Here is a 19,988-nt window from a genome sequence, read left to right as displayed (position 1 = left end):
TCTCTGTCCACTTGTCTGTCAGCGGCTGTTGTACATCATTGCCGTTTTCACACTTCATACTTTGAGCCTGTTGACATGGTCCATGCTGAGCAAACTTTGTATTACTTTTAATATGCTGCTGTTTTAAAATATTGCACAACGCTGTTCACTAACTGCAAAACGCCGAGATGCGCTGCCGCACTAACTGGGCAACAGCAATTTTTGGCTTAGCATGATTTCCACACATGCAACATTCTTGTCACTAACACTCAGTTTTTTCTTTGCAGGGGTTCGCCCTCAATGCGACTTGTCACGCCTCTGCGGCCTCTTTTTTATAATTCCTGCCTGCGATGTAACGTGCCTAACTGCGCTACCGTCTCTGATGCCTGAATACACGCTTGGCGGAATTGCGGCTTTCTTTACTCAATCTCCCCTGCCCCTACTGCATTCACATTTTCGCGCTGTCTGACGCTGGTAACGGGCTTCCACTAACACCGATGCATGCGGCCCTCGTTCCAGACACAGGCAGCGCCGAGAGCGGGCCCGTCTGGAAGAATCTGCTGCCGAAACCGAACCGGCGCATGCTTCCCGTCAAATGTCCCGAGTGCAGCAAGCTGATCAGCAACGCGTACAACCTGCGCGTGCACATGGACCTGCACAAGCACCTGACGTACATCTGTTCCCTGTGCTCGACGCCGACCCGGTCGCGGGACACGCTTCGCAAGCACATCACCAACATCCACAAGGTGAAGGGCGAGGCGCTGCGGGAGATGCTGGACCACGGCATCGTGTCGTCTGAGGCGCCCGCCGAGCCGGTGAAGCCGGCGCCGGCCGCCTCCGCCGCCGCCGAGGACTCCAAGGACGACAAGGAGCCGGCTCTGGTGGTGGACGAGAGCAGCGGCCAGCCGTCGCCGGCGGCCGCCGAGCCACCGGCCCCCGCCCCGGCCCCGGCTGACGCCGCCGCCGCCGCCGTCACCACCTGCTGAGGCGCGCGCCGCGCACACACCCTGTCCCGCCCCGCCCACAGAGAGCCAGCACCCTAGTCACGAAACATTCCTAGTCTTCCTCCAGCGAGCTTCCCGCCGGCCGCCGTCGGCCAGAGTAGCTAGGTACCCTTGGTAGGCGTGGTAGGTGACTGGTGTGCAAGTCAACATTCCCTAGAGCCCGCGTGAAGACCACTCCTGCAGACAACCTGAACCCATTCCCTCCGGAACCCAAGTGATTGTTAGCTACCCTGTAGTGGTAGATGGGCGAGCGTAGTGACCGTCGCCATCCTGTACCCCGCTCAGAGGCATACTTTATCGTGCCATGAGGCTGTTCAGTGCAGTGACGTGGACGCTGGACGGTAGTCAGATGTATTTATTGGTAACCTGTGCCCTTTTGGTACTTAGTCTTAGCAAAATCGTGTATATAATGTTTGATTTGTGTTCATTTGGGGATCGTGTGATTTGCTCTAGTCCATCAGCAATCAAAAGACAGCTAAATAGGGCGATTGTCTTCGATTGTTGGTAGTTGTTTTGCATGCCGTTTGTTGATGAACGCACGTGATTGATTTTGTTGCACCAGCAATCGTAATGGTCGATTTTGGCCCATGGGGATGCTTCCGGCTTGGAGTTAATTGCAGCTAAGGCTGCCAGAGTTAAGGGGCTTTTGTGATTTGGGCGATTTTACGAATCACGTTTTCATACGCCTTTGTGACGAATTTGGCGTATCTGGGTGGACCCGTTTGTGTGCGTAGTTTTGCTGTGTGGTCTGTCTAGTCAGCGCGACTGTTCTTTGATTTTAATCATTAGAGGTTTTAATTTTAGCCAGTGGCCATAGCAGTCGCGATGCTGTGCAATTCGCGAGTCCGATCTCCTCCGTTCTACATATGCTTAGACTCCTCTGTCTTCCTGGGATGTGTAGTCTTTCGTCCCTCCGTACCCCACCCAATATCACCTGCCTCATGCCTGGTCAATCTTTGGCCTCTCGCCGTGCTAGTTCATTGTGTCTTTTCTGGGGCTAGGTTATTCCCTCCCTCACTTAGCGCCTCTCTGAGCTGGCTCGGCCATTTTCGTCCGGTTGTGATTGTTGTATGGACTTGCTCTCGCGCAGCAGCTCAAGCCGTCGGTTGCCTTCAGCAGTGCCTTAGCCCGCCGCTGGTGTGAGCAGTACAAACGGCCGGAGTAGTCCACGCCGCCAGCCGTGCCCGGCCGGACCGTACAGGCCCGCAGAGGGGCCGCTTCTGGACCCTCCCCGTGCAATGTCTTCCGTTGACCAGTCCGCCGGCCCGGCCCCTCGGACCAGGCTGACCAGTGGTCCGCCGGGCTCTGTGCCGAGCTTTGTACCGTGCAAAAGATCAGGGTATCGTATGTCGGCTTATCATAGGTGATTAGACGCACAACAGCGGCCAGTGAACTGCGATGACAATGATAAGCTTGATGCAGTTTAATCTGGTTAATAGCACAGTCTGAAATCATGCGCTAATTTGATGCATTATACACTGATTGCGGTGATTGACGTCATTCGGCAGTTTGTAGGTATGTACTTTCATTATACCGAGCTATGCGTGTGTGCCCAAAGGCAGCTTTATGCAGCTGAATGCCATTCGGCGCTGATCGGCGGTCGCCGGCCCAGTAGGTTTGTAAGAAGGCCGTGGTGCGTTCGTGTGCAGTTTGGGTAGCGCCGGTCCGCGGAGCAGGTGTCCTGCTCCGTTTTGGAAAGGTCTTAAGAGCTGGTTGAAACCTATGTAGTGTGACCTACACTGCTCACCTGTTGGGACTTAAAATACAAGTATATCTCTAGCTGGGTGTTGTGAAGGCTGGGTGGACCGGTAGTCGTGTTGAAGTCTGGATTAGTGGGTTAGGCGCTTTTAAAATGTCTGCGAGGATAGATGAAGGCAATGATGTCTGTTGATGTGGTGACTATTCACCAAGATAAAGTATATGGGGCTGTCACTGCATGGGTGGGTAGTCCTGAATCTGATTGACTACCTTCAGACCGATTGCCTATCCTGGCTGAAAGGCTCCGCCAAGTGGCGCGCACGCCAAGGCACGTGACAGAGGCAGGGAGAGGGAGTCGACGCGGAATGCCGGTGCGTGCACGGAGATTGTGTTCAGCCACAGTTGGATGGAGTTCAATTCGGGTTAAATGGAGCTCGTTTAATTAAATTATCGGTGTGCGCTCCCGGTTGGGTCAAGTTAATTCGCCACTCTTTCTGCGACGAATGCCTGTTCAATGTACTCAGTGTGTTTTTACACACTGTTCCACGGTACCACCTACACGATACCTATAAATGCCTCGGAAAGCAGCAGAATATCAGTAATGTTATGAGCTATAGAAAACGTTCTCAATTGCAATTGACAGCACAGCCGGGGACGCACGATGTCTTCGCGGCCCCAGAGCACGTTTCAGTGTGTGTTGGTACCATACGCTAAAAATTAAATAGATTGCGTGATTACATGGCTTATCATCATATGTGTCTTCATGAACTGTTTAGTGCTTATTCCAGGTTTTTTTCAATGTTATTATTCGCTTGGCGTTGCATGGTACACTCGGGGGCAGATTGATGTTCCACCACTCCCTACCTATCGGGCTCCCATGGCTCAGCACTGGCTACTGCCAGTGACAACACTGGCAGCACTGGCACTGGCAGGCAGTGCTGACCAGTGCTGAGGGCAGGCAACACTGGCAGCAGCCAGGGCTGAGCCATGGGAGTCCGATGGGTAGGGAGTGGTGGAACATCAATCTTCCCCCAAGTGTACCTACAGGAGCCGCCTTGCGACCTGCGAGAGTACCCCTTCTCACAGAATGAGAAGGCGGCGTGCGTCGCCGCCGGCCGCCTCCACTCTCTGATTCTCCGCCTCTGACCAAGGCCGTATAAGAGCGTCTGACCACCTGACATCTACCGGAGCTCCACTCGAGCGGCTCGGCACGGCACTGAGCCAGCTGAACTCCCCTTCCATCGGCTCCGGCCTCTGCTAAGAGGGAGTGCTCGCCACCAAAGCAGGGATTACGGGCAGCGGTAGGGTATGAGGGGCACCGGTATTCGCTCGGAACGGAGCGAGCGCCTTCCGCTAAACTGGGGATTACAGGCAGCGACTGCGCGTTTGGTCTTCTGGGGCAGCGGCCGCGCTCCCAGGGCAGCGCAATCATGATGGATGGTGTCCAACGAGGGGTTTAATGGTAACTAGCCATAGGAGGGAGGACCCATTGGTAAGCTGTGCTGCTTTTGTCTTTATCTGAATGCTTCTGTCAAGAGCCGGTGGGCCAGCCCCCATTGAGGTCTGATTAGACTTTGTCTCAGTGTTGGGATGCTTGCGGGTTTCGAGGAAAGATTTTACAATCGGTATCAATCTACGATCTATCTTTCTTGATTGGAAATGTGTGAATGGCAGTAATGCGTCTCAAAGGGGTTTTGCCTTAACCCGCGCACCGACGGGGGGCGGATATCCGCCCCCCCCCCTGAGGTTTTTCGCGAATAGCGGGAAAACCGCGGCGCTACGCGCCGCGAAATTTGGTACGACTATTCCCTCATCAATTTTACCCATGGTGTGCAAGTTTGAACCTCCTACCTTTCAAGGTCAGGTCACCAGGTCACTTTGAATGACCCAACCTCAAGTCACTTTTATGCAACTTGTCACCGTGCGAGAGCTACAGTAGATGTCGGAGGCCTTTGAAAGTCGCAGGATGTTATAAGGTCATTAGTAGCTACAATTTGTATATCTCGGAATTTTGATTTTTTTTTTGATTTTGGAATTTTGATATCGGTGGCCTAAGGTCAGGTCAATTTCGCGACCTCCCCATTATAAGTCAATGGGGGAAAATCAACTCCCTGTTTTTACCACTAAAACGGGTCGGAATGGCCCCATATACCATACATGACTTCATATACGATCAACCTTCACTACCTTGAGGTCTGTTTTGCTGTTGGGCAGCTGTGAGGTCATGTGACGTCATCAAAGGTCACCAAAGGTTTTTGGCCAATAACTCCGTACAGGAACAAGATACAGACGCGTGGATGGTCTCATTGTGCTCAGCTCGTCAAGACGCATCGAATGATATGCATGATGACCTCGAGGTCACGTGACCTGAGGTCAACCTTTGACCTTGACCTTTCGAGGTCAACATATATATCATTCGATGCGGGTTGACGAGAGGATCACGATGATGCCCTTAGTTTGTTCCTATCTTGACTAATTCGAAAGTTATTCGAAAAAAAACCCTCTCCATATCTAGCGCCGCCATTTTGACTTTTTCGACCCCTGTGACGTCATCTTTGACCTGACCTGAAAATGACCTTAGTAAAAATTGTAGATCTTGACCGTGCGTATCCGATGCCGTTTACCGCTTGTCGCTAGCTTGCTTCGTTCTCGAGATCTCGGGGGGGGGGCGGTCATCCGCCCCCCCCCCGTCGGTGCGAAGTTGGCGCAGACCCCCGTCGGTGCGCGGGTTAAGAAAGTACCTTCTTTCAATCATGATTTTAGGGGTAGCCAGAGGACGAATAATTCTGAACAATTCTATTGAGGTCTGAATGTTATCGAATCCAACGGGGTAATTGTGGTCGTGGCCTGCTAAAGCTATCTGTGCAGCTTCGTCGATGTTTAAGCAACTTTCAGCCGTAAAAAACCCCTCTCTCACAAGAAAAAACTCGGCACTGCCCTTCCAGAGCCGCTGATCACTAGACAAATACAATACGAACGTCACATCACATAAAACTCTGCCGGAGTTATAGCATGACCATTTCACACGGCATTTGACCTTAAAAACATGTTATAATTCGACTTAAAACAGGTGTTCGCTGTGCAGGAGCGAGCATTCATTTGATAGGTTTCAGCGACCTAATAATGCACTAATCTAAGTGGTGGCGATGCATTCCTAAACCTATGCATTGCATTTCTGAAAATCATTGACAAGACATAATGAAGCCCTGGGCCAGCGGATGTATGTTTCGTCGCTCATGATTATAAAAACAATGACAAGGTCACTCATTGAGCAACAATTAACCCTCGCCCTGGCAGGGCATTTTTCATAACACGGCCTGGCAGGGGGGGGGGGGGGGGGTCGATGCGACCCCCCCCCCCTCGCGATTGGCTCCTATGGCACCTAGAAACACCAAATTTGGTAGGTAGGTGGGCCCCCTGGAGTTCTCGCCCCTGTGCAATTTTGGTTGCTCTAGGTCAATATTTAGGGGGGTTTTGGGAGGTATAAATGTAAAAATTTCGCTAAAAACAGGTCAAAAGTTTTTCGCTTATAACTTTTGATCTAATTAAGATAGAGCAAAAAGAAAAGCACCAGTGAACTCAGCACGTCAAGGCGCGTCGAATGATATACTTTTTAGCTTGCTTAAGTGTACTTAAATTTTTTCTCAAATTTTAAGTAAACTTAACCCTCGCATGTGTAGGGGGGGGGGGTCGGATGGACCCCCCCATGGTTTTTCGCGAATAACTCGCGTAAAAAGCGGCCGATCGCGACGAAACTTTCAGTACCCTCGCATTGATCAATTTTACACCTACCCTGAAAATTTCATGACCGTGACCCCAATGACCTTTGACCTGTGACCTCTTTTCCGAGACCATGTTTGGCCGGAACCGCGATTCCGCGTATATCGGCTCGCATTAGCCGCGCGTTTGCAAGCTTTTCGTGGTTTCAAACGTTCAAACATGTGATTTGATGTTGCTCCCATGCATTAGGGTGGGTGTCAAGGTCACCTGAAGGTCAGGTCAGGTCATTGACCTTTGGTGACCTCGGTTCACTTTTTCGAGTTTTACATGTTTCTAGGCTAGTTTTTGGAGCTGAATTCGAATTTAGCAACCATTTGAACATTTACGAAGTAGTTTTGGTGACTTCGTAACATGTTACGAAGCTGTCAGAGGCGGTTGACACGTAATACTAATACCCGTCACGACGCCTACTGGTTGACCTGACCTGACCTGACCCGACCTGGTCTAAATGCTTAAAGACATCATCGGTGATCAAAACTAACACGATATTCGTGATCAGCACCCCGAAAAACCCCTTAGCAGCCACACTTTACGACTTTCTAACAGGTCCCAATTTTCCCGACCTTGGGTCATTGACCTGACCTGGAAGGTCAAACAATGACCTAGGACCTTAAAATTGGGTATCATCGGCTTCCTCTCGTCACGGGCAACACGCTCGTTTTTTCCGCGAAGCTCTAGCTCGATCAGGGGCCAAACGGCAAGGGGGGGTCCAACCGACCCCCCCCCCCTACACATTAGAAGCTGGAAAACGCCGCACACATGCGAGGGTTAAATTAATAAATTAAGTTCAAGTTAGCCAAATTGCATCATATCGCATATCATTCGATTCGGCTGATCACCAGGAACACAATGATACCATTTTTTAAGCTCTAGCGTCATTATGTGCCAAGTTATTGGCAAAAACGTCATTTGACCTCAGTTGACCTCATTTGACCTGACCCATGGATAAGTACACCAAACAAAGAAGCACCAAGTGACCTGCTGTTAAGTACTGTGGTTTCAAAGCACAAAAGTGATAGAATGAAGCGGATATCTCCAGTATTTTCCGAATTTAGTATTTTCCAATAGGCTTAACATTACGACGTAATGACCTCTAACTGACCTCAGGTCAGTGACCTCGAAAAACCCGAACTATATGCTATACAACTCGGTGAACTTAGCACATCCTGAAAGTTTGAAGGAAATCAGTCGAAAACTGTGAGTTGGACAGGTGCAAAAAGAAAATTGAAATTTGACCATGACTTTGTACCGGTTTTTCTGACCTGGTGACCTGACCCTAGGTCACTCGGACCTGAAATTTTCAGGTCATGTGTAAAAAGGTTGCCCCATAGGCTGTGCCAAATTTGGCGGCGCTGCGCGCCGCCGTTTTTACGCTATCTTCGAAAAACCTTAGGGGGGGTGGCATCGACCCCCCCCCCCTGCCAGGGCGAGGGTTAAGACGTCAGCGTACGTACGTGCAAACACGGACTCATGCACGCATAAGTACACACTATATTAAATATATGCTCATTTACCGACAATTAGACAAGGCTGGTCGTTACAGTAGGTATTCCCGAACTCAAAGCGCAGTATCAAGTATTGAGTCATGTCTATCCACAGCATCATTAAAGCAACCCCAGGGTATCCTGGATGAGGGATGAAAAAGCTATGTCGTTGGTCGGGGTCTCACAACGTCTCTCTCTCTCTCTCTCTCTCTCTCTCTCTCTCTCTCTCTCTCTCTCTCTCTCTCTCTCTCTCTCTCTCTCTCTCTCTCTCTCTCTTCTCCTCTCTCTCTCTCTCTCTCTTCTCCTCTCTTCTCTCTCTCTCTCTCTCTCTCTCTCTCTCTCTCTCTCTCTCTCTCTCTCTCTCTCTCTCTCTCTCTCTCTCTCTCTCTCTCTCCTCTCTCTCTCTCTTCTCTCTCTCTCTCTCTCTCTCTCTCTCTCTCTCTCCTCTCTCTCTCTCTCTCTCTCTCTCTCTCCTCTCTCTCTCTCCTCTTCTCTCTCTCTCTCTCTCTCTCTCTCTCTTCTCTCTCTCTCTCTCTCTCTCTCTCTCTATCTCTCTTCTCTCTCTCTCTCTCTCTCTCTCTCTCTCTCTCTCTCTCCTCTCTCTCTATCTCTCTTCTCTCCTCTCTCTCTCTCTCTCTCTCTCTCTCTCTCCTCTCTCTCTCTCTCTCTCTCTCTCTCTATCTCTCTCTCTCTCTTCTCTCTCTCTCTCTCTCTCTCTCTCTCTCTCTCTCTCTCTCTCTCTCTCTCTCTCTCTCTCTCTCTCTCTCCTCTCTCTCTCTCTCTCTCTCTCTCTCTCTATCTCTCTCTCTCTCTCTCTCTCTCTCTCTCTCTCTCTCTCTCTCTCTCTCTCTCTCTCTCTCTCTCTCTCTCTCTCTCTCTCTCTCTCCTCTCTCTCTCTCTCTCTCTCTCTCTCTCTCTCTCTCTCCTTTGCTCCATTATCTGCATCCTGTTGGGCTTCCGCTACTCTCATCACCATTTTAGCCTTTTTCTTTGAAGCCACTTATATCCGAACCTGCTTCGTTTCGCTGCGCAATTTGCTGTTCAAACGTTTCAACGACATGTTTTACGTTGCCTGTGTCGTTCATAGTATCTTGTTCATCCTCTTGCTGCTCTCTCCACATGGCGTCAGTATCTCCTGCATCAGTCGTCACCGACGTTCTCCCTTTTATTTTCCAAATCCTCCTGTCACCATCTCTTCGGTTGAGTTCGGCGCTTTGTTTCTGGCTTGTCTGCCTCTTTGGGATTTATCTCTGCTCCGTGTGGCCCTGCCGCCCCCAATGCTGCTTCCGATGCCGTCTGCTCTGCGCCCTTTGGCTCACTTTTCAGAACAGATTCTACAGTTCTTAATTCATGTGCCTCCTTCTCTGCCCCTGCTGGTTCCCCGGTGCTTCAAATCTTCCTCTTTGGTCGCTCCTGCTCCGTGCTCTGCTTCTTTCTTTGGGCTTGCTTCATCAGTGTTATCTGCCTGTTGAATTCCTCTCCGTCGCCTGTATCCTTTTGACGCAATGTATGCTCCTTTTACTGCTCCTGATAGACCTTGCTTTACTTTCTTGGTCTGAAGCATCTTTCCTGGATCTGATACGCTTCGCTCTTCACCCTTTGTCTCACTTCCCACTGCGGATGCCACCTGTTTAAATCCTGTCACATCATCAGCCACTACTGCTTCCCCATCAACTTCTTCCTCCTGTAGTAGCCTTGGTCGGTTTCGTCTTCTTTCTGCGATCCTGCTTGACCAGTGCCATCTGCTTTTTGTTGGCCCTTTCTCTCTTCTTTGCCCTTTTTAGTACTGCTCTCGCTATATCCTGTTTTACTTCTGGTTTGGTCCCAGTGTCCCATCACTGCTCCTAATTCACTTCCTTCCTTTTTTTTTCCTCACTTTCCAAAGCAGCTTCCGCCTGTATGGATTCCGTCGCCTTCTGTACCCGTCTGCCTCCCCAGCAACTTCGTTTTCATGCGATTGCTCCGCTCTGTTGCTTCCGCTTCTACATGTGATCTGCTTGACTAGGATCATCTGCTGTTTGCTGATCGTTTCCCTCTTCTGTTCTTTTTTGAAGCACTGGTATCCTCCTGTTGCTTCTCTTGACATATCCTCTTGTTTTTCTGCAGCGTCGATGCCGTCTGCTAGTGTTGTCGGACTTGCCTCCGGCACTTGTGTCTCGTCGTGTCCGCTACCTTTTGTTCTGTGTCCACTTCTGTTGCCTCTCCGATTTTGTCTTCTGCTGCCCGGCTGTCTGTCACGATGCAGACATCTCCCGCAGAGTCTCTTTCTGAGCTCCTGTCCCGGCGTGACTGACGCTGTCTGCTAACACCTGCCTTTCGCTCTTTGTATTCCTTGAGATAGTTGACGAGTCGCTGCGCCTCTGCAGGCCGCTGCGTCTGATCAGGCGTTGCGGCGTAACTGCTGTTCGGCATCAGCAGTGCGAGTGCCTGACTCTCTGTCCAGCTCAGGAAGCGTAGCACACGTCGATTGTGCGTGCCTCCCAGGCTGTGGCCCCTGGAACACTTGTCTCCGCTCTTGCACTCGCCACGCGTGAAAGCACTGCAAAGGTGAACCGCATACAGTGCTTGCTGCACTCCCTGCCAGATCTGTCAAAGTTCTTGCAAATTTTTGGCCGGAGTCTTCGGCATCGCCGAACGTTTTCGCTGAGCCGTTGCAGCAAATCCGCCAAGGGCATGTCTGATAGATCTGTGGCTTCCAGTACGTTGGTGTTGTGTTGGCCGGCCTTGACGTCATGGCTGAGGTCGCAGTCGTCCAGCGGACAATGATTTAACGCATACCGGTAGCAGACGTGCAAATAGGGACACTTGCACGTGCTGTAAGAGAGACCTGTGCAGGAACCTTCGTTGTACGAAGTACAGATGTTAACGTTCTTCCCGCGAGCTATGCGGCGTAGTTTTTCGAACACAAGTCTTATGTCGTCTTCGCCTCTCCAGCCGGCATCGTTTAGCACCTTGAGGTTCTTTGCTGTGTGCAGGTCGTGAATCTTCTTGCAACCACTGTTGTTGCATGTTGTAAGTATATACCAAAGGCAGACATGCAGTCGCGGGCATGCTTCGTCAAAACATGCTCATTAAAGTAGCGGGCACACAGGTGGGGGACTTGTCTGTCCCTTATGATAGCACCAGCTGCATCGCTGATGCTAGGCATTTCGGCTTCCGCCGTTTCGGGATCCATGGCGACCCTGAAACAAGAGATGTTCTGTATCATTCTAAGGCGATCACGTGAATGAGAAAACCTGAACACGGATGCACTGGCGCCCGGAGGTGGAACGCACAAGACGGGAAAGGGGATGCGATGGAAAAGGAGTAGAGTGACTGTCCTATATGTATAAAATATAGGTACGTGCCCGGCAGACCGCCTACGATTTGAAGGGTTGCACTGACTAGACGGCCACCAGGACGCCTTTTGCAGCAAAATGCCTACCTACCAGGTAAATTGCAATTTAGGTACTTACATTCTGCGATACCCGGTACCCACTCTGAAATGCTACCGTGACAGTTTACCCAGAAATTGTGCCGAGCACCTGTAGGTTTACGTTATGAGCTGAAACACTAAAAATCGGCACTGTATGCTATTTAATTACTGAAATAGTTTGCTGATAAGCCCTCTTGTATTTAGGTGCAAGATGCCTCAGAAGTGCAGGCCTCAGAGTTGGGCAGAGATGACCAGTTAACCAATCATCCAACGCCAGCTGTCAGCTCGAGTGGACAGTGGTAGGAGCACTTGCAATGTGTACATCTACATGCGTGACTATTGGCAATGTCGTACTGGCATTTTAGTTTAGCTACCGATCTCGGGCAGGGAAACAAGTATTGAAGTCTGAGGCAGGCAGTTGTCTAAAAAGAAGCGGTGCCCTGGCTCATTTCTATTGAGCATCTTCTCCCTCCCCGACCCGGGCTTTAACCTTTCAATGCCGTCGTGAAGTATCGCTGCATTTAGGGTTTGTGGGTCAAGTATGTTTTTTTTCAGGGCCTATAAAAATATCCTTTAGAAACATCAAAGCATGGTAGGTACATGTAAACGTACAATGTTCTTGAACCCACTGGGCAGCCAGCGCGCTTCATATGGAAAACGGGGCTTCCACCCAAGGGGACAGAGGAGCTCCTTCATCTCTCCGCGCCTCTTTTCGACCTGTTACATACGCTTGGCGAGTCTTGAAAAGGAGAATCTGAAAGCCGCACTGAATGCTGGCGAGTAGCCGTTTTGTTCCCATTAAAGGTAGTGTGCCACCTTTGAAAGATTTCCCATTTTATTTTTCCTAGGATAAGAAGCTTCTGTTTTTACCTAATATCGCAAAGAAAATCAAAAATGGGCCTGGAATAGTGCCTTTTTCACCTAAAAGTTTATCGGTTTTTCGATATGTATAACAACTGTAGTGGGCTGACCTGCAAACAGGCGTCGGCAACAATCGCGAATGCGGCGCACATGTGACAATAAGCAAAGGTCATTATAGAGTTACGACGTACGGGAATGAGTTATCAGCTGTCTAATCGTAGACAACACATTGTCGAGCCTTAAACTGTAAGCCTGTATTGGTATTGTTTCTTTTATTTGGCTGTCGAACATTATTTATGGTTTGAAATATGATTTTATGTAAAATAATTGATATGAAAAGCCGTCTCTTAAGTTATGACCCCATTTCACCACACGCAAGTGGCAGAAATGACAATGATCAGCTGACGCATTTTTCTTGGCCGAAGTCAGAGCGCGCGGCCCGACGCACCACCACCGCACCACAAAGTATGAGCAGAAGCCGCGCCCAAAGCCAGGGCCCCGGTAACGTGAGGTAGCCGAGTCGGGGCAGCGTGCGCTGACCCAAGCCGGGGCCGCAGCTTTGGGCGCGGTCTACCGCATCCCCGCGGGCAGCCCCGGGCTTTCACATGACACCGGGAGGACGCGCGGCCCCGGCTTGGGTCAGCGCACGCTGCCCCGACTCGGCTACCTCACGTTACCGGGGCCCTGGCTTTGGGCGCGGTCTACCGCACCACCTAACAGGCGTGTTCGAAACCGCAGGAGATGATGATGAACGGGTTTATCGAAACTTGATTGGATGAGCATATCGGTAATAGTGATTTCAGTGTGTGCATTTATTGTTCATAGTGGTGTGAAATGTGGTTGGGGTACGACCGACAACCCGTCGGGGCGAATTTCGCACTGGGGTACTCAAAATTTGAAGAATTTAAGACGTTTCCATGAGTTTTGAAGGTATGGATAAGTTCTAAAAATCTGGTTCTCCTTATCTGGGCCATTAACTCCATACGGTCCAGGAAAGCTGGCACACTACCTTTAAAGGAACTATCCCACCTTCTAAAATGTTGTTAAAACCAGTTAAATTGTGCCCGACTTTATAGATTGGATGACCAGGAACACGGTTCTGGCATTTATTTTTCATTAAACATCTTAGGCTTCCCATATTCCAAACACAAACTTTCAAATATGTGACGTCACAGCCCAAAATTACCTCCTTCCCCAGGCCACATTACTGTCATAAAGCTGATTCTTTTTACTCTGTAGGCACCACAACAAAGTTCAGACCAATTTTTAAGCGATTTTTCAACGAACAAACCCATTTAAAGGTAGTGTGCCAGCTTTCCTGGACCGTATGGAGTTAATGGCCCAGATAAGGAGAACCGGATTTTTAGAACTTATCCATACCTTCAAAACTCATGGAAACGTCTTAAATTCTTCAAATTTTGAGTACCCCAGTGCGAAATTCGCCCCGACGGGTTGTCGGTCGTACCCCAACCACATTTCACACCACTATGAACAATAAATGCACACACTGAAATCGCTATTACCGATATGCTCATCCAATCAAGTTTCGATAAACCCGTTCATCATCAGCTCCTGCGGTTTCGAACACGCCTGTTAGGTGGTGCGGTAGACCACGCCCAAAGCCAGGGCCCCGGTAACGTGAGGTAGCCGAGTCAGGGCAGCGTGCGCTGACCCAAGCCGGAGCCGCGCGTCCTCCCGGTGTCATGTGCTAGCCCGGGGCTGCCCGCGGGGATGCGGTAGACCGCGCCCAAAGCTGCGGCCCCGGCTTGGGTCAGCGCACGCTGCCCCGACTCGGCTACCTCACGTTACCGGGGCCCTGGCTTTGGGTGCGGCTTCTGCTCATACTTTGTAGTGCGGTGGTGGTGCGTCGGGCTGCGCGCTCTGACTTCGGCCAAGAAAATGTGTCAGCTGATCATTGTCATTTCTGCCACTTGCGTGTGGTGAAATGGGGTCATAACTTATAAGACGGCTTTTTCATATCAATTATTTTACATAAAATCATATTTCAAACCATAAATAATGTTCGACAGCCAAATAAAAGAAACAATACCAATACGGGCTTACAGTTTAAGGCTCGACATTGTGTTGTCTACGATTAGACAGCTGATAACTCATTCCCGTACGTCGTATGGTCGTAACACTATAATGACCTTTGCTTATTGTCACAAGTGCGCCGCATTCGCGATTGTTGCCCGACGCCTGTTTGCAGGTGAGCCCACTACAGTTGTTATACATATCTAAAAACCGATAAACTTTTAGGCGAAAAAGGCACTATTCCAGGCCCATTTTTGTTTTTTTTTGCGATATTAGGTAAAAACAGAAGCTTCTTATCCTAGGAAAAATAAAATGGGAAATCTTTCAAAGGTGGCACACTACCTTTAAATCAGAATGACTAAACGAGGTGATGTCACACTAACGGTCGCTCCATGTTGAAGATAGGGCCTTGCGCAAGGCCCATTTTCAAATGAAGGGAACGAATCTCTTCAACACCAAGAGGCCGCGGGGGTTGCAACCTACTATAGATAGTGGTTTCTGAACCTCGCCGCAAACTTGGCTATCTCAACTCAAACCCCATGTTAAAGGTGGGATAGTCCCTTTAACTCTCTTCGGTGGCGGTTCCCTGGTCTTGAATTTTTCCCTCTCAATCTCGCTCTCTTTCCTTCACTCTCCTTTCCCTGCTTTTCCGCGCTCATCGTAATCGGAAAGAGAATCGGTTTTATTGTTATTTTTTATTTGATCCATCAAAATAACAATCACCATTGGTAAGCATCACAATGATTGCGATTTGGTGCCATACGAATCTATAGGTTTTCATACTGTACCTTACCGACTTACGATTGTTAATATTACAAAGCATACATACAGGGTTTACAAGTGTTGTTTTACGCCTATTGTTCGCATTGTTGTCCATTTCTTCCACTTCGGAAATATCGAGAAACATGATCCGCTTTTGGAGTGAGACATAGTGTGCCACATAGACATAAGTAAGCTTTCTCGAAGGGTGCGGCTGCCGGCTGCCGGTGGCTGTGCAGTCGTCTCCAGCGGCTGCTGGGCGGCTGGTCGAGCCGCGCAGCTAGGTTTGGCGGCGTCGCTCGGCCTCCAGCTGTCGCCGGGCGCGGCGCGTCTCCTCGTCCTGTCCGTCGAACCACTCGGCCACCGTGTCGTCGATGACCAGCGAGCGGACGGCGGTGGCGATCGGCGCGCGGCACAGCGGGCACGGCTGCCTCTGGCGCTGCACGTCGCGCACGCAGCCCTCGCAGAAGGTGTGCGTGCACCCGAGCGTGGTGGCGCGCACGAACAACTCGTGGCACACCGCGCAGGTCAGGCTGACCGGGGCGCCGGCGCCGGCCCGCTGCGGCGCTGACGGTGGCTCCTCTCCGCCAGTGGCACCCTCCGGGCACTCGACGGCCGCGGCCTTCTTCGCGCCTTTCTGGCAGCATATCCTTCACGGATCGTGGCGAACACGTCTTCGGCATCAAGCAGATTGAACTTTTGGAGTATCTCCTTGTTGTGTTCGCCTCTGAAGATGTTATGCTCTTTGAGGCATGAGCTCTTTTTGTTGCAGCGCCCCATTAAATAGCTGAAGCAGACGTGCAGAAAAGGGCACGAAGGATTAGTGCAGAAGCGCTTGTTGTATTCAATGCAAGCACTCGGGGCTTTTCTGGGTTTTGGTGCTCCTTTATCGGCTTTTTTGGGCTTTTTCAGTTCTCCGCTCAGCCTGTTCGAGTGTGGGGTCGTTCGTTTGTCGAACAGATGCTCCGTCTCCCCGTCGCGGCTCAGCTTTCGCGATGTTTTGTTTTTCGCTGTATAGGTTTCTGTACTTTTCGCTGAGGTTTTTAATGATAACGCTCTGATCTATGTCTAGAAGTCCTGCGCCTCTTAGCACGAGCATGTTGTGCTCATCCCTGCCAAAGTCATGCATAAAACGGCATTGACCTTCCGAAGCGTTGCACTGTTTCAAAATGAAATGCAGACAGAGGTGGAGCTTGTTGCAATCTTCACGCACACATCCTAGAGCATTGTAGTCTAGACATAGCTCAGGAGTTGGCAGACCTGAAATCTTCACCCCATTGCAACTAGCTGCTCCTTGTCCGACTTTCTCTTTAAGCATGGTCATCAACTGGGGATGCTGCTCGCTGTGTCCAATTATTTACCTTCAGCACCAGCTGGTTATGCACAGTGGTCAGTTGGTGGGTGCGACTGCACCTCTCGCCGTAGAGACAGTTTCCGATGACGAAGCCCTGGCAGATGTGCAGACTCAGGCAGCTGTCGCTGGTGCAGTAGGCCGCTGCTGAGTTGTAAGCGGGGCAGATGTCTGGCACCGTCGCCCCGGCCGGCGCCGTCGGCACCGATTCTCCTGATCCCATCCAGGCACCTGAAACGCACCGCTTCATATGTAGGCTGGTGTATGAGTGAGCTTCTGCGAGGGTGCTTTTGATGGTGGGATCCGATTGCTTCAGAAAAATTGTGTGACTCAGATTTTTACGGATATAAGCTCAGGAAGCACTCGCTTACATAACATGTAAGCGATCTACTGTTTTATCATGTCAATACAATATTTCAAGTGCAACCTTTCGATTTCTCTGAATCAGTCATTGTTCTTTCAGTTGATGACATGCCTGCAACACTTCACATAAGTCAATTAGTAACGCTAGTAAAAGGCGAACTTGGCAGCAGTTCTATAGTCCGTCTGAATTGAGTGACTGTAATCATAGCAAAAGAAAAAAAGATGTTTTAACCAAACTCACAATGCAAGATGCTTTCTGGGAAGGGAGGGGAGAGGGTCACCTTAAAACTGAATGCATAGGGATCGTCGAAACACGCGCTCTTAACGGTCGTTTCTTTATGCGATGGTGCTACTTATTTCTTATACGATTGGGCACTTTGTAAGAAAGGTCCTTTTTGATATCTCTTGTCTTTACCTACTTTTGTTGTGCATTTATGTAAGTTGGATTATGTTCTTGCGAATTACTAAGGACTTAGATAACCGTAGCCTTAAGCCACCCTGCTCACAGTAGCATGCTTGTTAAATTGTCATGGTTAATGGTCGTAGGCCTTATCTAATCTGTCCGCCCTATTGCAGTGTCGCTAGAACCGCACCAGAATAAGTTTTACCTATTATTCTAGAAAGAATGATGAAGGATGCTATTATTTTGCAATGATGTTGGCCCCATTTTTCATGTTTCAGAAGATATATTCGGCAGTTGTCTACTTACACTAGTGATTATGTGTTTGCGTTACTCCGATTGTCCTTTTAAAAACGTCATTTTCAGTCAGACGCATCGATGAATAAAAAGTGGTTTGGCACGCAGCGGGCATATCCCTCAAATGGTTTCTTAGTTTGAAAACCTCTCGGACCTTGAATAGGCTAGTGCTAAAATACATTGACTGTCAAAGTCGTGGTGAAGTACACAGCAAGTTCACACTGTAAGTAATTTAAGATGATACCCTTTACCTTACCGTGTTTAACTCTGAACACTACATTTAACATGACACCCAAAGCGCTTCATCTTACCAGGCGCGGATACAAGGGGGGGGGCCATGGGGGCCATGGCCCCCCCTTGGCCGATTTTTTTTCAAAAATAAAATAAAAATTTAAAAAGCTGAAAAGGGGGCCTCCTGAAAATAAAGTGGCCGAAATCCGATGAGTTTTTTTTTTAACCTACCCACTTAGTTATTTCTTAGAAGACTAGCTGAGAAGACTTCTTTGTTAGAAGATTGGTAAAGCTTTTCATAACTTGGAGGTCTCTTATACTCACAGAGATGACCACTTTTACAGGGCCTGCTAACCTGCACAGAGGGCCTCCAAGCCTGCACAGATGTTGAGATGTTGCCTGAACAGCTAGATAAGCTCAATAGACGCAGTTTTTTTGGGGGGGGCCAACAAGTGGGAAGATGGGGCCTCCAACAGGTGGGATTATGGGGGGGCCTCCTGGTTTCTAATGGCCCCTCCCTTGGAGATTTTCTGGATCGCCCCTGCATCTTACCGTGTACGGCCGCGGTCGGCTCCCTGTTGTGTCTGGCGACAACAGTCGGACCATCACCTCGACCACCCCTGTAGGTCATGACGGCCTTGCTATCGCGGCTCACGTGTTTCGGCAGGCTATCTTATCCGTGTGCACGATCGCAGGGTCGAACGCCGCTGGTTAATTCTGTGGTCATCGAGCAAGATACCGGGGCGGGTTAACGTTGGGATATCGGGATATCGGTGGAACAGGTGACCTGGGTCCTCTCGGTGGGCTACTGCACAGTCGGCGCTTGATGACCTCATCTGAGAGGGTCTCGGACAGTCGGGCACACTTACTGGTGAATCAGCATCAAATCAGGCTTTGTAACGTTAAAGTGCAATTGCACATACAGGGACGGTTTGTGTCACTAAGTGTTGAATGTCGCATAAGCTCAATATTGACAAAGTGTCATTATTGTGTAAGAATGCGTTCGAAGTCGGTCGTAGTTGAACCATATGCTAGTGCTCTCACCATGCGGGATTGACGTGTGTCCGATGATTGTGCTCTCACCGATACGGGATTGAAGGGTGTTTGATAATTGTTTGGCGATGACCTTAGTTTGGAGGGAGTAGAATTCGGATATGTGCGGTTGACGTTCATGTACATCCCGCAAGAGTTCCAAGTGACAATTCTCGTATCACTTAGTATTGTCGTAAGCCAGTTTTTTTTTGACGAGCCTGCCAGATTGGTTAGTTGCAACCTCCTTCCGTATTTCAATATCAACGACTTGTTGCATGGGAATAGAGGCCCGTGATCAACTTTTTACGCTGAAATTGTATTTCATTGCGACAATTCTTCTGCTGTCGTATGTGAATTCCGAAACACAGGAGCTCGTGCATACTGCATATCGTCAAATACTTTCCACAACATGAAATATTTTCAGCCTGATACAAAAGATTTTCCCACTGTGTTTGTGATGTTCAGTCCCGTTATAACATGGCGTAAAGCTGTGCGACGCGGTGTCTCATATAAGGTGAGTTACTGACAACGGTAGGTCGGAAACTGAAATTATATTATAGCATCAAGCATGACGTTTAGCTATTTCATGGTTGGGCATGTCAAGCGATACATTCGTATTTTGCATTTCGACCCAAATATGTGAGTTAAGAAATCGATCACTTACAACACAATGCTGACACTCGGGGGAAGGGGAGAGTCTGACCTGAGATCTCTTAGATCGATCTAGACAGGTAGGCATAATATAATCTAGTCCTAGATGCTAAGAGATATCTGCAGCCTATCGACATTCTGTCGCTGAATCATCCCTTGAGATGACGGCCTGCACACTTGAAAGATTTACTGTAGGTTATTATCGGCGCCACAGCTCATTGTTTACGGTCCTGAATCATGCATTCGAGATCATTTGATCCTTATCCCAAGGCCAAGTGGCTTGTGAAACATGAAACAGGTGATGAAGAACAGGTGCAAGGATGTCAAAGTACGACTCCGGTGCAAATACAGGTTAACCGATGTGAATACATTTCATATAGATACGCATACAATATATGCGTGAAGGCATGCACATTGCACGTCGTACAGACCTGCTCACTCGAATCCCTGCGCAAATAAATGCGGGTGTTGCCAGCTGCTGGTGTTTTCAGATCATATAAACGAAGATAGATAGACATAAATTAAAATGACATTCCTAAAATTTATTTCTGGCCCATGAGGTCGGCAAAACGTAACATCACTGGCAGGGGGCTTGGTTGTTTGTGGTACATTAATTAATAAATAGGAAAGCATACATACCCAGCACTTT

At 49.3% G+C, this 19,988-nt stretch overlaps 2 protein-coding genes across 2 annotated transcripts in view; one reads left to right on the top strand and one right to left on the bottom strand.

The window, feature by feature from the left end:
* LOC122375252 (protein abrupt-like) overlaps nucleotides 1–2,762 on the top strand; it is a 31,022-nt gene extending 28,260 nt beyond the window's left edge. The window contains exon 7 of the mRNA XM_043354529.1: nucleotides 499–2,762. Within this exon, the coding sequence (XP_043210464.1) occupies nucleotides 499–965 (467 nt within the window). The 3' untranslated portion in view covers nucleotides 966–2,762. The remainder of the gene's footprint in view (nucleotides 1–498) is intronic.
* Nucleotides 2,763–15,107: 12,345 nt separating this feature from the next.
* LOC122375251 (E3 ubiquitin-protein ligase CHFR-like) lies at nucleotides 15,108–18,287 on the bottom strand. The gene is made up of 3 exons (XM_043354528.1): nucleotides 18,209–18,287; nucleotides 16,376–16,596; nucleotides 15,108–15,651 (listed from the first exon to the last, which is right to left on the bottom strand). The coding sequence occupies exons 1-3, from the start codon at nucleotides 18,285–18,287 to the stop codon at nucleotides 15,295–15,297; spliced, it is 657 nt and encodes a 218-aa protein (XP_043210463.1). The 3' UTR covers nucleotides 15,108–15,294.
* Between the last annotated feature and the right edge of the window lie 1,701 nt (nucleotides 18,288–19,988).

Source organism: Amphibalanus amphitrite, unplaced genomic scaffold (assembly GCF_019059575.1).
Source record: "Amphibalanus amphitrite isolate SeventyFive unplaced genomic scaffold, NRLGWU_Aamphi_draft 001804F_arrow, whole genome shotgun sequence".
In the NCBI taxonomy this organism is placed as follows: domain Eukaryota; kingdom Metazoa; phylum Arthropoda; class Thecostraca; order Balanomorpha; family Balanidae; genus Amphibalanus; species Amphibalanus amphitrite.
This window is presented reverse-complemented; position numbering and strand designations above follow the sequence as displayed.

Coding starts and splice junctions, on each gene's coding strand:
- LOC122375251 (XM_043354528.1), bottom strand. CDS start 18,287: ATGACCTACAGGGGTGGTCGAGGTGATGGTCCGACTGTTGTCGCCAGA. Junction 16,597..18,208: donor GCCGACCGCGGCCGTACACG/GTAAGATGCAGG, acceptor GGTGCGTTTCAG/GTGCCTGGATGGGATCAGGA. Junction 15,652..16,375: donor ATAACCAGCTGGTGCTGAAG/GTAAATAATTGG, acceptor ATATGCTGCCAG/AAAGGCGCGAAGAAGGCCGC.